This window comes from Cinclus cinclus, chromosome 20, assembly GCF_963662255.1.
Source record: "Cinclus cinclus chromosome 20, bCinCin1.1, whole genome shotgun sequence".
Taxonomy (NCBI): Eukaryota; Metazoa; Chordata; class Aves; order Passeriformes; family Cinclidae; genus Cinclus; species Cinclus cinclus.
This window is the reverse complement of record NC_085065.1, coordinates 5,385,634-5,401,038: the sequence shown is the minus strand read 5'-3', so window position 1 is coordinate 5,401,038 and position 15,405 is coordinate 5,385,634. Positions and strand designations below refer to the sequence as shown.

General features: G+C 59.5%; 2 protein-coding genes across 2 annotated transcripts in view; one reads left to right on the top strand and one right to left on the bottom strand.

Moving 5' to 3' along the window:
* The first annotated feature begins 2,069 nt into the window (after positions 1-2,069).
* On the top strand, positions 2,070-9,215 carry SPHK1 (sphingosine kinase 1). Its single transcript, XM_062506221.1, has 5 exons — positions 2,070-2,487; positions 6,585-6,734; positions 7,047-7,141; positions 7,392-7,507; positions 8,006-9,215. Exons 1-5 carry the CDS (start codon positions 2,070-2,072, stop codon positions 8,778-8,780), a joined length of 1,554 nt encoding a protein of 517 aa, XP_062362205.1. The 3' UTR covers positions 8,781-9,215.
* Positions 9,216-13,199: 3,984 nt separating this feature from the next.
* The window catches only part of UBE2O (ubiquitin conjugating enzyme E2 O), a 60,080-nt gene continuing 57,874 nt past the window's right edge, over positions 13,200-15,405 (bottom strand). The window contains exon 18 of the mRNA XM_062506170.1: positions 13,200-14,775. Within this exon, the coding sequence (XP_062362154.1) occupies positions 14,021-14,775 (755 nt within the window). The 3' untranslated portion in view covers positions 13,200-14,020. The remainder of the gene's footprint in view (positions 14,776-15,405) is intronic.

Below are 15,405 nucleotides of genomic sequence, written 5' to 3'. Positions count from 1 at the left end.
CAATCGGCCTGTGGCTGCGGAGAGCAAAGGGACCTGCCCGGGGCTGGTGGTGGCCACTGTGCAGGTCACAGCATGGAGTGGCCATCCAAGGCTGGTACAGCATCAGATCAGTCTTCTGGGAAGTCCCCACAGACCAGAACTGAGACTGAAAAGCCCTGTCTGTGTCTCTCCTGCCAACACAGAGGCTGAGCCTGTGCCAGTCCTATTCCCAATCTGAAACAAACCTGGCTGCAGCCCCCAGCCCTTGGCATCCCCACCACGTGCAGCCCTTCCCCAGCCCTTTCTGCACTCATTTCCAGCCCTGACACATTGCAAAGAAGCCACTCTCAGCCCCTTTCCCCACAGTACGAATGTGGCCAGCAGAGCCTGGCCGGGCATTCCACTTCTATTTAAAGCACAAGCTGGCAGGATGAAGGGGGATCCCTGCAGCACAGAGGCACAGGGGCTTGGACGGATGTAGCACGGTGAGGACAGAGCCCAAAGTGGCCTCATCGTCCCATGGCACCTGCCAGGAGCAATGGGACAGCTGCTCTCACATCCCCCCAACACGAGTCATGCCTTCCTGAGCGGAAATTGGGAGCGGGTTAGTCACCAAGAAGGGTGAGGGGCAGGTCAGGACGCTGCACTCCCCGGCATCCAGCTATTTCCTCCCATAACACCTTGCTGAGGAACCTCAGGGCTGTTTACAAACGCTGGGCCGTGTCATGGCAGCGGCCCGGGAAGCTGCTGAGCCCGAATCTCACCCAGAATCGGCTGCAAGTGCTGCAGTTCCCAAGCCAAAAGCACCAGGGCTGGGAGCAGGTTTTGCCCCTCTGAGCATCCTTTTGTACCCACAGCACCCAGGGAAGTCTTTCTGGAAAGCACAATGCTCCAAATCACAGCATCTTGGCTCTCCCCATAGGTCTGCTCTGGGAAAACAACACTCAACCATGTTATCTGCCCGGCTGGTCATCTTGTGCACTCCCTGCAATTTCTTGGCCAGTTCCAGAAGGTTTAAGCAGGGACAGAGCTCACTGCTAATTAAACTGCCCTAAGTGTGAGAAGTGATGCCTCCCTGAGGTGCAAGCTCAAGGTTAGGACAGACCTACATCCATGGGGAATCGGTTGGCCAAAAAAAAAAAAAAACAAACCAAAACAAAATCCTTGTTGGGTTGTGCCAGACCCCTTGGAGCCCAGCAGTCCCTTGGGAGGGTGAGGTCAGTCCTGTTGCCAGCAAAACTGCTGTCAATGATTTTTGCTAGCTGCCGTGAACACAAAGCAGCTCCCAGCCTTGCTGGCACCCTCCAGACAAGTCCCCTGCGCTCTGTCCCCAGAGCTCTGTGCCCCAAGGTGGGGTTCACAGCACAGCCCACCTCCCTTCACGGGGCTTCATGCCCATAGCAACCTTCAAGCCCCACAGATACCTGATGGCGAGCCACCAGTAATGGGAAGGACATCATCCCTCTCCATCCTCCCTCCTGGAAGTGTCCCACGCCGTCTGCCCAGTGTCCTCAGCCCTCGCTGTGTTTGATTTCTCCAGGCCCTCGCTTCGTTCCTCTTGTGCTTGGACAGATGCAGAAATGGTATTAAAACGCTGTTCAGTCCAACGTGGGGGCTCCAGGGACACCTGCCAGCGCCCATGGGAGTGATGTTCAGGAACTGGGGCGGGGGTGGCCGCCGGGTGCTCTGTCTCCCCGCTCTCGGCGTGACCGTGGGTCTGTTCCTTGTCATTCTCAGCACCGTGGAGGCACCCACGCCAGACACCCACCCCGGCAGCGCAGAACCACCCGCGGCAAACCCACGGCGTCCCTTTGCCCCCGCCCGTCTGCAGAGCCGGTTCCCCCGCGGAGCACTGCCCGGAGCGCGGGGCGGCGCTTGGGGAAACTGAGGCAACTGGCGGGGGGTGGGGGGGGGTACCGGACCAGCCCCGGGACGGGCCCCCCTCGGCGGGGGAAGAGGTGGCCGGGGGGTGGGTGGGTTAAATTTTTATGAATGGGGCCGCCCCGCCTGCCATCGCCGGGCGTCAGCAGCGAGCGGCGGCGGGCGGCGCTCCCCGGTGCCTCCCGCTCCGCTCCGCGCCCGCTCCGCCGATGGCCGCCGGCCGCCGCGCTCCCCCGGAGCCCGGCGGGGGCCCGGTGCTACTCCAAGGCATCTTCGGCGCGGGGCCGGCCCCCGGTGCCGCCGCCTGCTCGCTGTCCCTGACGGCCCGGGAGCTGCAGGTGCGGCGTGCCGGAGGCTGCTCGGGCGGCTCGGCCGGTCCCGACGCCGCGCTCCGCCTGGCCGACTGCGTGGGCTCGGCCGCCTTCCCCGCGGCCGCGGCCGCCGCCTGCTTCTCGCTGGTGTGTTACCCGCTGCGGGGGCCGCGCTGGGGGCCGCCCGCCCGCCAGCGCCTGGAGCGAACCTTCCGCGTCTCCCGGGGTCCCGACGCCGAGGGCAACCTGCGCATCGCCCAGGCCTGGAGCCGCCGTATCCGTGAGCTCTCCGTGCCCACCGTGCCCGCGCAGGACGGTGAGTGCCGAGCCACCCTCCGCGCCCTCCCGGCACCGCTTCCCGCGGGGCTCGCTGCGCCGGGGCCGTGCCGGGGCCGTGCCGGGGTCGGGGTCGCGGTCGGGGTCGCTCCGCCGCCGGGCCCCGCGCGGGACCGCTGTGCCCGAGCTGCCGGCGATGCGCGGGGTCGCGTTCCGGAGTCATGGAGGGGACACAGAGGAGTGGTGACCTGAGCCTCCGTGGGGTCACTCGGACACCCCCTTCCCCCCACTTTCCCCGAGTCGGGGGGGGCGGGGGGGGGCAGGGAGATCCCGTGCCCCAGGCAGGGGTTGGTCATTTTTCTCCCCTTTCACCCTTAATTTGAAGGGACGTGGTCACATTATGGGGGCCCTTTGCACCCTGCCTCCCCCCCCCCCCCCCACAATTGCTCCCGTTCGATAACTCCAAAGGGCAGCATGATCCAAGGGAAAAAAAGTAATCATTGCTGACGCAGGCAGGACGGGAGCCAGGCACTGTCCCCAGCAGGTCCCATCCATCACTTGGGATTTGGGGACAGGGAGATCCCCCCAGGACCCCCGCGGTCCAGCGGGATCTCAGGGCAGCCTGGCAGGATCTGTGTTTCTGATCCTGCTCCCTTCCGGAGCTGTCAGTGTCTGGAAGGGGAGGGTCCTGCTTGGGGGCCGCATCCCCCAGCTCCTGCAGGCAGGGCAGGGCGTGTTGGCAGATAGTTGAACATCTGAGCAGAGATTCAATTATATGCACTACTTCATTTATTTGGCTGTCCAGTCGCTCTGATCAGACTTGGAAATTAAGAGGCATGCGGTTAGAGGGATCCTGTCAAATCACATTTAGCCCAGCTCTTCCTTGCTTGGATTTTAAAATGCTGCTCTTTTTTTTTTTTTTTTTTTTTTTTTTTTTTACATGACCTGCAGCTACAAAACAACTTTCTGTCTCTCATCCTAAAGAATTACAAAAAAATCCAGTGGAATGGGGTGAGGGCAGAACCAGTTCCCCGGCTCTATTTCCAGCCTGAACTCTGCAGCTGGAAGTCTCCAAGCACTTTCCAACCCTCTCCCTGTGAGCAGGCGGTGCGAGGGTGCCGGGGCAGGAGCAGCTCCTTGCACGCAGGGCCCTCGGGGCAGCGGGGGGGGGGAAGGAGGATGGGAGAAGGCAGTGCAGAATTTTGCAGTCACTTTTCTCACTGAGGGACATCAAGATTTGCAATCCTCCTCCCTCAGTTTGGGACAGAGCTAAAAATGCCCCTGGTCCACACCCTGCACTAGCAAGTGCCGGCAGAGAGGCCTGTGCAGGACTGATAAGGCCCTGCTGGGAAGCTGCGGGTGAGTCCGTGCAGAGAGTCCTGTCACCCTGTCCCCATGGGGAGGGGACCTGGGGAACCACCAGTTATCCCATCCTGGTGCTGTCACAGCTCCAGCATCCTCTGGGATAAAAGCCCTGCAGAAAGCTGCAGCAGGGATGAAGGGATGATTCCCCCTCCTCATTTCACCCCAAGGGATAAACAGAAGGTTCCTCAGCAGCAGATAATCCCAAAACTAGGGCTGCCTGCAGCGTGTCCCAAACTGCAAGTATCCAGGAGGGATCAAACTTCCCCCAGGCTTGTGTCCCAAAAGGGAAATCCAGTCCCAGGAAGCTCAGCCCCAGCCTTATTCTGCCTGTCACATTTGCTCCTTGTGCCTAGAGAGTTTCCAGAAGGATACAAAGATGCACTGGAGTGGCTTGGGCTGCAGACAGCGGAGCTGTGGCACTGTGGTCCCAGCCTGAGCACAGCCAGGACACATCACATGAGAGGATGTGGGCAGAGGGAGCAGAGTTTGTGGCACAGCTGGAGCCCCTTCCTCCTGCTGACTCAGCTTCTGCTCTACTCAGCATTTGAGGCTGAAAGCGACCACACTGTGCTGGGAAGTGGAATCTTGCTGGGATGTCAGGGACTGGCCGGTGTTGTGCAACAGGAAGAGTTGGATGGCTCAGGATGCTGCTGAAATCTGTCTCCCTGTGCATCACCATTGCTGGGCTCCCTCTCTTATCCAGTACCCTCCAGTTCCACCACAGGACTGAGCCTGGTGCTGTTGGTGTGACCAGTCTCACACTGTGACTCCTGTAGTAGTAGTAGTAGTGGCTCCTGTCACTACTCACAGCCTGGTACCAGCAGTCTGTCCCTTGGCAGGCAGTCGTGGCATCCCTCTGTGCCCTGAGCAGGGTTTATTTTCCCCCTCCAGCCAAGGAGCTGATCCTCTGGGTCCCAGACTTTCCCTGCTGCCCAGAGGAGACCACAGGGCAGCACCCACAGATCCAGGCAGGATTTTTAGGCAAGACTCAGCTGCGCATGAGAAACTGTGTGCCTGGTTAACACTGTGGGGTTGAACACTGCATTTAGGCTTTTGAAATGCCTTTGGCTTTTGCTTTTCAGTATCCAGGGCTTGAAGGGGGAAAGAGAGAGAAAGGCCCACAGAGAGACAGCAGCTGGCTGCAACCTGCATGGGTGCTTGTCTGCATTTGCTTGCAGGGGATTTAGTGCCTGTGGGGACCAGGGAAGCTCTGAAGGGCCGGGAGCAGGGTCAACCCAGCACTGGGGTTGCTTTTTTGTTATCCCTGACCCAAGCTGGAGTGGCCTCTGCTCTGTGTGCTTCAGTGCTTTCTCCCAGGGCAGCTGGTCCCTTTGTGTCTGGAACCCACTGATAAGGGTCTGGGGAGGGTGTGCGGGGGAACCACTGGCCCTGGGCAGCAGTGGGGAGAACCAGCTTGGAGCCAGTGCCGGGAGCCAGGCTCATCCCTGGGGCTCTCACAGCCAATCCTTTTTGTGGATTTGGTGGCAGGTTCCAAGCAGCTGGTGAGGGGACAGGGAGGTGTCCTGGAGGGTGACAGTGCTGCTGGGCTATATCCATGCGGCCAGGAAGTAATCCTGGTGGTGATGAAGTCAGCAGAGCTCTGTGTGCTCCCAGGGCTGGGACAGGCATGGAGATGGGATGCTCCAGTCCCACCTCCCTCCAGGCAGCTTGTGGAGCTCATGACCATGACTGGTGTGATGCTGGATGTCACCCAGGGGAGGTGACACCTGCGGTGTCCTCGATGGCTCCACATTCACCTCTCCCCACCACTGTCCCCACTGTGGGTGGCAGGAGGGGTTTAGCTCGTGTGTTCAAAGTGCTCAGATCACTGCACATGTGCAGATGAGGTGGGGGCATCCCCAGTGTCACGGGGCTGAGAGGGGATTCCTGGCCCAGGACAGTGCTGGGAAAGGCTTCTGCTGCCCTGATTCAGCAGCTCTTCCTGCTGAGTCAGCAGGTCCGGCCTTGCACTGGGCCCATGTGCTGGGGTGGGCACCCACATCCCCCTGGGCCCAGGTCACAGGTCAGGGGGCACAGAGCTGGTGGGGACATCCTAAACAACCCCAAAACTGGGTTCTCCGTGCAGAGCCACGGATCTCCAGAGGCTCTGGGGGAGCCTGAGGCCACTGCCCTTCCTAACTTCAGGGTTTGGGGTGCCCAGCAGCACCCGGGGTTCCTGCCCTCCTCCTCTCCGTGCCTCCCTCACAGGGCAGTTTAGTGGCTTCCCCCTGCCCCCCTGCATGGGGACCACTGGGCTAGGGGAAGGAGGGGCTGGAAGCAACTGGGGAGGCAGAGGGATGGGACCCCTGCCAGGCTTGTAATTACAGCCCAACCCAGGCCCTCGCAGGCGAAACCTGAGCCCCGTGGGGAGCAGGGGAAGCAGCAGCGTCCGTCTGCCAGCACAACTGTCTGTCCTGGCCCTGCTCCATCTGGGTGGATGCAGGGAACTGGGACCTGGAGTTCTCATCCCCCCCACTCTGGTACGGCTGGAGTGCTGCAGGGCTCCATCCTGGATGTGAACATGTCTGCTGATTGTGGGGGAGCTCAAATGAGTCCCTGTAGTCCCCTGTATCCTGTCTGCCACTTCTCCAGCATTCCCAGCAGGGACCCTCTATCCCTGCTCACCCCCTTGCCTCTGGGTAGGAATGCAGCCCAGGGAGCTTATGAGGATGGGGGAAGGCCAGTTTCCCTTCCTCTTTTGGTTTTGGCAAATGCTGCCCTGGCTGGCAAAGCCCTCCCAGGGCAGGCCCCTGACCCTGTCACCCCCCCCAGGTGACAGCTATGGGGTGCTGCCCCGGCCCTGCCGTGCACTGGTACTGCTGAACCCACAGAGCGGCTCTGGCCGTGCCCTTGATGACTTCCAGGCAGTGGTTCAGCCCATGCTGGCCGAGGCTGACATTACCACCACTGTCTTCATCACCGGTGAGTTCATGAGCAGCTCCTCCTCCTCATCTTCCTCCTCCTCCTTCTCCTTTCCTTGGGATCCTACCTGGGCCCTACCCCATGGGGACAGGTTCCTCCAAGGGCCTTTGACTCTCTGCATCACCACAGCTCTGGGACCCACAGGATGTTGCACTTGAGGAGTGACTGACTTGCCTCCTGCATCCCTGGCTGGGGTCACTATCTGAGGCTGGGGTCACTATCTGGGGCTGGGGTCACTGTCTGGGGGGGTGGCAGCAGGAAGGGCAGTGGGATGGAGGGTGATGCTCCAAATCTCTCCACTTTCCCCAACAGAGAGACCCCACCATGCACATGAGAAGGTGCGAGATGAGGACCTGTCGCAGTGGGACACACTGGTGGTCATGTCTGGGGATGGGCTGCTGTTCGAGGTGAGGGCACCACAGGGCTGGGCAGAGAGCTGGGAAGAGAGCTGGGAAGAAGGGGTGTCTGGGGCAGGAGCCAAGCTCTGAGTCACCAGGTCAGGCACAAAATGGCAAAGGAGAGATGGCACCAAGCTTGGAGCAAAGCAGCCATCATCTCTGTCCTGCTCTGGGCAGGGGCACCATGGGCTCTGCTCCCCCCAGGCTGGGCAGGGGCTGCTGGGTTCCTTGGGTAGCACAGGCTCCTTCATCCCTACAGGTGGTGAACGGGCTGATGGAGCGTCCGGACTGGAAGGAGGCCATGAAGAAACCACTGTGCATCCTGCCAGGAGGCTCTGGGAATGCCCTGGCTGCCTCTATCAACTACTATGCAGGGTGAGTACCAGCCCCCTGGGGCACCCATTGCCACCCTGCAGGGCTGCCCTGGAACCAGGCAGGGATGAGGGAAGAGGAAGGCTCCAGTCCAAGGAAGGATGCTGGGATGCCCAGGGGTGCCTGGCAGGGTCGTCACTCCCCACAGGCTGGTGCAGCACAGCCCCAGCTGTGAGCAAGGGATTCCTTGTGTATCTTACTGTCCCCACCCCCTTTTTCTGGGCTCAGAGACTGGCAAAGCTTTAACCCAACGGACCCACTCGAGGCACAGCCAATCCCATGGTGTGGAGGACCAGGATTGCCCTGATTCAGTTCCCTCTTTCAGGAACTGGTTTATCCCTCCCATCCCCAGCAAAACTACTCCCAGCAGCTGTTCCTGAGGGACACTGTCACCCAGCTGGGACATGTCCCAACCATGACACAAGGGTGAGGTCTGCAGATGGGTGCTGGGGCAGCGGGAGAGGTCCTGAGCTCCAAACTCACCCTCTCCATCCCTCACAGCTACGACCACGTCGCCAAGAAAAAGCTGCTGACGAACTGCACCTTCATCCTGTGCAAGGGGCTGTACACGCAGATGGACCTGGTGTCGCTGAGCACGGCCTCGGGCAAGCACTTCTTCTCCTTCCTGGGCTTTGGGTGGGGCTTCATCTCGGACGTGGACATCGACAGTGAGAAGTACCGCTGGCTGGGCAGCGCCCGCTTCACCCTGGGCACCCTGCAGTGCCTGGCCAAGCTCAGGGTGTACCAGGGCCGCCTGTCCTACCTGCCCATGGCCACGGAGCAGAGCAGCTCCCCGGCACCCCGGGACCCCCGCGCGCCCGTCACCAACGGCCACATCCCGCAGCCGGCGGGGATGGATGCGCCCGGCGTGCTGCCCCCCGACTCGCTGCTGGTGCCGCTGGGCCAGCCCGTGCCGGCGCACTGGACCGTGGTCCCCGAGGAGGAGTTTGTCCTGGTCTATGCCATCTACCAGTCCCACCTGGGCACCAACCTGCTGATGGCGCCCGCGGCCCGGCTGCACGACGGCTGCATCCACCTCTTCTACATGAAGGCCGGCATCAGCCGCGTGACGCTGCTCAAGCTCTTCCTGGCCATGTCCAGGGGGACCCACCTGGACTTGAACTGTCCCCACCTGTGCTACGTCCCCGTCCGGGCGTTCCGCCTGGAGCCGCGGGTGGCCGCGGGCATCATGACAGTGGATGGGGAGGCGCTGGCCTGCGAGCCCGTGCAGGGCCAGGTCCATGCCCGCCTCTGCCGCGTCCTCAGCGGCTCCTGAGCTCCCCGTTCGCCCTCCCTGCAGCGCTGAGCTGCCGGCACGGCCCAGCGCAAGGGTGGCAGAGCCTTCCTCCCACTCAGGAACCCCCTCCTTCCATAGCAATAGGTCTTGGGGGAGGGGGGGCGTGGGGCCCATCCCCTCGCTTGCCCCCACGCTTAGCTTTACCCCCTTGGGACAGCCAGTGCTGTTCCAAATATGAGCCACAAGCCCCATCAGGTACTCGGTGCCGGCGAGATGCCAGCGTGTTTTATCCTGGTACGAGGTCCCGGCCCCCAGGCGGCTGCGCCGGCACAGCCCCGTCCCCTCCCCGGCTCGGACGCACACGGTGGCATTGCTGTGTCCCCATCCCGGAGCCAGTGCCACCCCCCAGGATGGGTCAGGACCAATAGATCTAATACAATAAACCGACTTTTTAAAGAATGTTTCTACCCAAAGCTTCCTGTAGAAGCGGAGTTTATTCTTGTGAGAAATGTAAAATAAATATCTAGCGTTTGCAAAAGGAAAAAAAAAAAAAATCCTTCCTTAGTTTTGATCCAAGCTCACAGCTGCTGTTAGGGGCTGGGCTTACCCACGGCCCGGCTACACGGACTGCAGGACAGGTTTAGCTCAGCAGCTCAGCACCGCAGCCCTTTGCTCCTTGACATCCCGGGGCCGGGAGCAGCACGGAGCGAGGGGCCCCGGAGATGCTCCCAGGGGAGATAAGTGAGGACGCAGGACACAGAGCATTGCTGCCACAACCCACCCCCATTTCTGAGGTGCAGCGATGCCTCCCGGTTCAGCCTCGTGCTGGAGCTGATCATATCCAGGGAGCTCAGCCATGCGGTGACACTTGGGGACATCCTGGGGAAAGCTCGGTGCCTCTGAGTGACAGCAGGGAAGGGCTCATGGAAGAGGTTCAAGGAGGGGTCGTTGGAGCTGAGAGGTTTGGCTTTCTGCCTGCAGCAGAGGCCCTCTGGGGGCTCTTGCGTCCCTTTTTCTGGGCTGCGCGGGGCCAGCTGGAGCCCTGCTACAGGTCCCTGCCTTGGGGCTTGCCTGGGGGGATTATTCAGCCTCTTTGGTATAAAATTGCAGTAATTAAACCTCATTTTCGGCGCTCAAGTACAAAGCAGAAGAGTAAACAGTGCTGGCTGTTTGCATTTATTCAACTGCAAACTATGCAATTAGGATGGCAGATCCGGGAAAGAAGAGCACGATTGTCCTCCCCCCATGGCCTCACTTGCTCATGGAGAGGAGCCCTGTTCCTGAGCCAGCAGGGCAGGCAGCAGCTGGGAACCACCTCCCAAAATAAAGTTATATCCCCCGTGGCATCGGGCCAGGTGTAAAAACAGGCCGAGCAAAAACTCTCTAACCCTGCTGAGCTGCTGGAGGGAGAGCCCACGGCAGGGGATGCGCTCAGAGCTCTCGCTGTCTCAGTCAAGGGACACGGATCAGCAGAGCGGAGCCGTTCAGGCTCACAGCGCCTGAGAGGCTCCCTGCGGGCTCCTCCCGGGCTCCTGTGCGGCTCTCAGCAGCAGGTTGGCCGGGATCGCCCTTGCCCGCCCTTTCCCGGCTTTCGCTGCACAGCTCTACCGTCACCCGTCTGCTTCCAAAACCTGCTGGACGGCAGGAACGGGCTCTTCACGGGGAGCCCCCGGCCCTTCTCCCGCACAGCCCCTCGCTCCCGAGGGGAGCAGCTGCAAACGACTCCGGCACAGCCGCGAGTCCCCGCACACCGAGACACTGCCCGTGGCACGCACTGGCACCTCGAGCTGCTCCTGCAGGCTGAGGGGGACCAGGGAGGGCCCCTAGGAGAACAAAATCTAAGTCAGGACTGTCGACTCCACATCACTGCTCCAGATTCCAGCAGCACCCCCGGCAGGTGCGGGATGCCCTTGGCCCCCAGCGGCTCAGACACGGCTGTGTCCAGCCTCATCCATCGCACACTTCCCTGTGTGCTGAGGTGAGGGGCAGGGCCGGGCAGAGCTCCCAGCGGCCTACCAGGCTGGGGGGGGTGGCTACAAGAAAAAGAGTATTTTTTTGCCTGAGTCTGGCCGTGATCAGCGGGGGTGGCTGGGAAGCCGTGCTGGAGCACACACTGAACCAGCTGCGAGGACCACAGAAAACAAAAAAAACCCAGCCTGACAGATGCCCTCTGTAAATCAGGGTCTTGGGGAACAGTTTAGAGAGAGCCACAGAGGCAGCCCCTCCCTTCCAGACCTGCCTGGATCCCTCCGGACTCGGCTTCAGCCAGCGGGAGCCTGTCCAGCCCCGAGGCTGGCACAGGGATGCACCCGAGAGGGGCAAATGCCAGAAGCGTGGCAGGGGGTGGTAGGGGAAAAGAAAGAGACAACTCACAGAACTACTCACAGAGGCAAAATTTAATGGCAAGTCATCTTCCCTCCTTTATTACACCTTGGTTAGCCAAACAAAAAAAATCGGCAGGTAAAAAAAGTTTTAATGGTCACACAGCACTTTATACATATAAGCAACCAAGCATCCACATCTGCACGTGAACAACACACCTCTAAGCATGGCCTCAATAGTCAGGTTTGTTTTTTTATTCATTAAATACTGTACAGAATCAAGGCTACAAACTGATTTTGTAATGCTTCTTCCCCCTCCCCAGCACTTAAAACAGTTACAGGCTGCTCTCATTTGTACATCACACAGTCGTGTAGCCAGTTTTAAGGCTAACAATATGCATCATGCTTTGGCTTTTTTTTTTTTTGTGTGGGTTTTTTTTTAAGGTTTTAGCCTTTTAAATTGTGTTACCCTTAAATATTACATACATACACAAAAAAATTACATAGCTGCAGTGTGCTCACCACCAACCTCATCACCCAGGAGCTTCACATTATCAAAAGCTTTAGAAAATTTGTAAACCTCTGTGCACGCTTGGGTTTGGGACAGCTACAGAGAGCGAGCGGTGCTGGGGGGAGCACAGTCCCCTTCCAGAAGGCCAACATCCACCTCCTCGGGGGGAGCCCAGCCTGTGCAAAAGCTCTTGTGTAGGATCAGAAACTTTTTGGGCAAAGGGAAGGACCTGGTGCCTGCCCGACCTCTGCCCTGAGATGAGAGCTGTAGAGTAAAGGAGGGGAAAAGGGGAACCCTACAGCTCCTCTGTCCCCAGTGGGTTTCTCCCTCCCTCTGTCCCTGGTCCTGTGGGTCTAGGGGCAGCCACAGTCCGGCTCTGGGACAGAGGGGGTCAGTTCTGGATCACTAACCGTGGTTGTGCCTGGAACCAGCGGCTCTGCCTGTTCTCCCCTGCCCTGGAGCAGTGGCCTCACCCCTTGCCCCTGCTCGCCCCCAGCCCTCCCCGCTCCCGTGCTCAGCTCAAAGGGATCCATTCACTCCCAAACGTAGTCATGGTTACAGCTCCAGCTCGCCCGGCCCCGCCCGCGGCTCCCAGCACCTCTCTGCGCCCCAAACAGGATCTGCCCTGCATCTCCCATCTGCCAGGCAGGGAGAGCTCCTGGAGCAGAGCTGGAGCTGCTGCACACATGATCCACCCACAGAGCAGTGTCTGGAGAGCTCTGCAGCCCAGGTCTTCATCACAGCCAAGCCCTGCGTCCTCCGGAGCACCGGGAGAAGGATGTGTCTTCCAAAACCCCCATGGTGGATGGGAACCTGAGATGGGCTTTGTGCAGCCAGCCCCTGGCTCAGGAGCAGCACATGGGGGCAGCAGGAAAGCACAGAGAGCTAGGGGGGAGGGGTGGATTTGGGCTGGTGGGTGCAGCCCTTACCATTTCTGGGACTAAAAAGCACCACACCAACGTGCTAGGACTGTCCTGCTGCTCTGTTTCTAACCACAGCCATACTGAGCAAGAGCAAAAGCAAAGAAGAGCTTTGGCTCCATCCTTACCTCTGGTAGAGCCATCTGCTCAGCCCGACTCCTCCCCAGGAAGCCTGGCACCACTGTCTCCCTGTGCAGCTGCAAGGACTCTCCCTGCCAGACTGTGCTCCCCTCCAAAGCCTGAGCACTGGGCAAAGGCAGCAGGGTTGGAGTGTAACCACCCACCTCCAAGTGAAGGTGTGTGCAGACAGGACCAGAGGCCTCAAGAAGGGACTTGACCAGGGGACTCTGGCAAGCCCCTGCTTCAAAGTGCTCAAGGTCACCAGCTCAGGCTGGCCACAGCCAGCCCACTATGGGAAATGAGAACAGCTGGCAAGGGAAGGAGCAGCCAACAGCCCAAAAGAGTGCTGCTGTAACAGTGCAGGAACCAGCACAAACTGGTGCTGCCAACAGGGCCTCACCATGACATGGCTTCCCTGGGGTGACCCTGGCTCCCAGGGCTCCTGAACACCCAGCTGGATGAGGGGGCAGCAGCCACGCCAGGATCACTCACTGCTGCCTGCCCTGGTGAGGCCAGGATCCAGGGTGGGTGTAGTGCTGTGTGACAGCCAGGATGGCTGGGAACAAAAGACACAAGGATACCTAAGCAAGAGACGAGGGCAGAACCCTGAATCCCATGTATTTCTAGAATACAGGCATGCATGGTGGGGAAAGGGAAGTTTGCCTCGCTCTGGAGAAAAAGAAGTGGAGATGGCTAGATTCGCCTCCAGGAGACTGACCTGGAAGTAGCAGAAGTGGAAGGAAAGTCTGCAGCACTCCCAGGGCAGCACAAGTGCCAGTGCAGAGCTCTGGCCCTGCCTACCAATCCCAACTGGAAGAACTTTGTAGATACGGTGAACAACTAAGACTAGAGCAACTCCGTATGGTATAGACAACTCCAATGCAAACACAATCCAATGTCTAAGTACAGATAAGCTGGGGTAGACTTTCAGAGAAGCCATGGGAACTCCAAGAAAAAGAAAAGACTGGGAGGGCGTTGCCCTTCATTTCCAGAAACTACAGCAATCCCTTCTCCTGGCTGGAACACCACCAGAACAAACTGCTGGGTGTAGTGCTGGGTGGGAAGAGTCCTTGTGTGGAAAGGTGCCCCAAGATGAAAGTGCAGAGGGGACGTGGCTGCAAGACTGCTTCTGTGCAGGTCTCAAATCTTACCATTGCAGGGTCAAACTTGCAAGAAGAGCACGTACATGGGACAGGGAGAAGGAAAAGGGGTTGGGGGCAAAGAGTTATTCATGCTTAAACAACCTTTCCTCAGAGGAGCAATCGGGCCTACCACCTTCTTTGGAACAAACCAAGCTGAGGAAGAAAAGCTGGAAGGAGAAGCCAGTTGATTGGTAACAGCATTTGCCAATTTACTTTCTGCTGCTTTCCCTTCTCCCCTGCACCTGCCTGTCCCTAACCTGATGGTTTATTTGTCCTCTGTCCACTCTGGGATGTTGGCCCCTGCTAAGGCAGCCCGGTACTGCTGCAAGACACCGCGGATGCTTTTAATGAACCCCTTGGACAAAGGGAAGAGGGGAAACCCAATATCAGGGTAACCGCTCTTCTCCGGCAGGAAACTCCTGTAGCTCTTTCTCCTTTTCTTTGGTTTCACACTGGGCTGCGAGGCAGAGTCCTGGGCAGCCTTCCCCTCGTCCGTTCGGTCTCTAGCCAGGTCCCCCCTGGCTTGGCCTGTGCTCTCCGAGTCTGAGTACTGTTGGAGGTCACCGGCGTTGGGCGTCGTGGTCGGGAACTCCGACTCGTCCAGCTCCTCCTTCCCGTCCAGCGCCGAGTCGGACAGTTCAGCAGCCACCCCCTGCTCCGAGCTGCACTCTGCCAGCGCCCCCGCCGTGTCCCCGGGGCTCTCGGCCAGGCTGCCGCCGGCGCACAGGAGGGAGGCAGAATCAGCCCCGTTGGCCTGTTCGTGGCTGCGCTCCACCAGCTCGTTGGTCTCCAGCCAGGACTCGATGCGGGACACCAGGCGCCAGCCGCTGCAGCGGAAATGCTCGCGGATCTCGTGCTCGAAGACCTCCACGGGCCGGCGCAGCAGCTGCATCATGGACTGCACCACGCGGATCAGCGTCATCTCGTTGTAGCAGCGGCTGTTCTCGTAGCCCTCCTGCAGCCCCCGGTCGCTGTCGAAGCCCGCCTCGTTGTAGTAGGGCTCGTTCACCAGGATGAGACCTGCCGGGAGAACGGGACACCGAGGGGTTAAAGCAGGAAGGCCAGGAATTGCCATCCCCTGCCAGGCCGCTCCTGCCAAGAGGGTCAAGATCAAGGGTCAAGCACAGGCCAGGCTGAACCCCCAGAACCTGCAGGATGCAAAGGACTGGTGTTGCAAGGGGAGCGTAGTGTGATGCGGTAGGGACCTTGGACTCTGCAGGGAGTGGCATCCATGTTCCTTGGCTGGCAAGAACAGCCCTCTGCCAGCACAATGCAGAGGGCACACAACAGCAGAGGAGGTCAAAAGGGCAGGAAGGGAGAGGTTACACAGCTCCTTTCACTTCCCTCCTGCACAAAACCCCACAGACACAACAAAAGCTTTTATTTTCCTCCTTCTCTTAACCAGAACAAAGGCCAGACTGCAGCAACGAGCTTTGAGCTGGCTAGGCTCTGTTCTATCCAGCAGAGTCCTATCAGATGGGGCAGCTCTGAGACACAGAAGACTGTGGCAAGTCACCTTTACCAAGATTTCTCCTGCTTACTTCTGGTCTAATGAAATTATGGGTGTGTCGCAACAGCACCAGCACTGCCACGCTGCTGGCAGCCTGCCACAATTTGCATTAGAGCTGGGGAGATCATGAGTTTCTCAAA

What these genes read in the sequence shown, in the direction of transcription:
- SPHK1 (XM_062506221.1), top strand. Translation starts at nt 2,070, where the DNA reads ATGGCCGCCGGCCGCCGCGCTCCCCCGGAGCCCGGCGGGGGCCCGGTG. An exon ending in CACCGTGCCCGCGCAGGACG is followed by an intron (nt 2,488 to 6,584) that starts GTGAGTGCCGAG and finishes CACCCCCCCCAG; the next exon opens with GTGACAGCTATGGGGTGCTG. An exon ending in GGGATGGGCTGCTGTTCGAG is followed by an intron (nt 7,142 to 7,391) that starts GTGAGGGCACCA and finishes TCATCCCTACAG; the next exon opens with GTGGTGAACGGGCTGATGGA.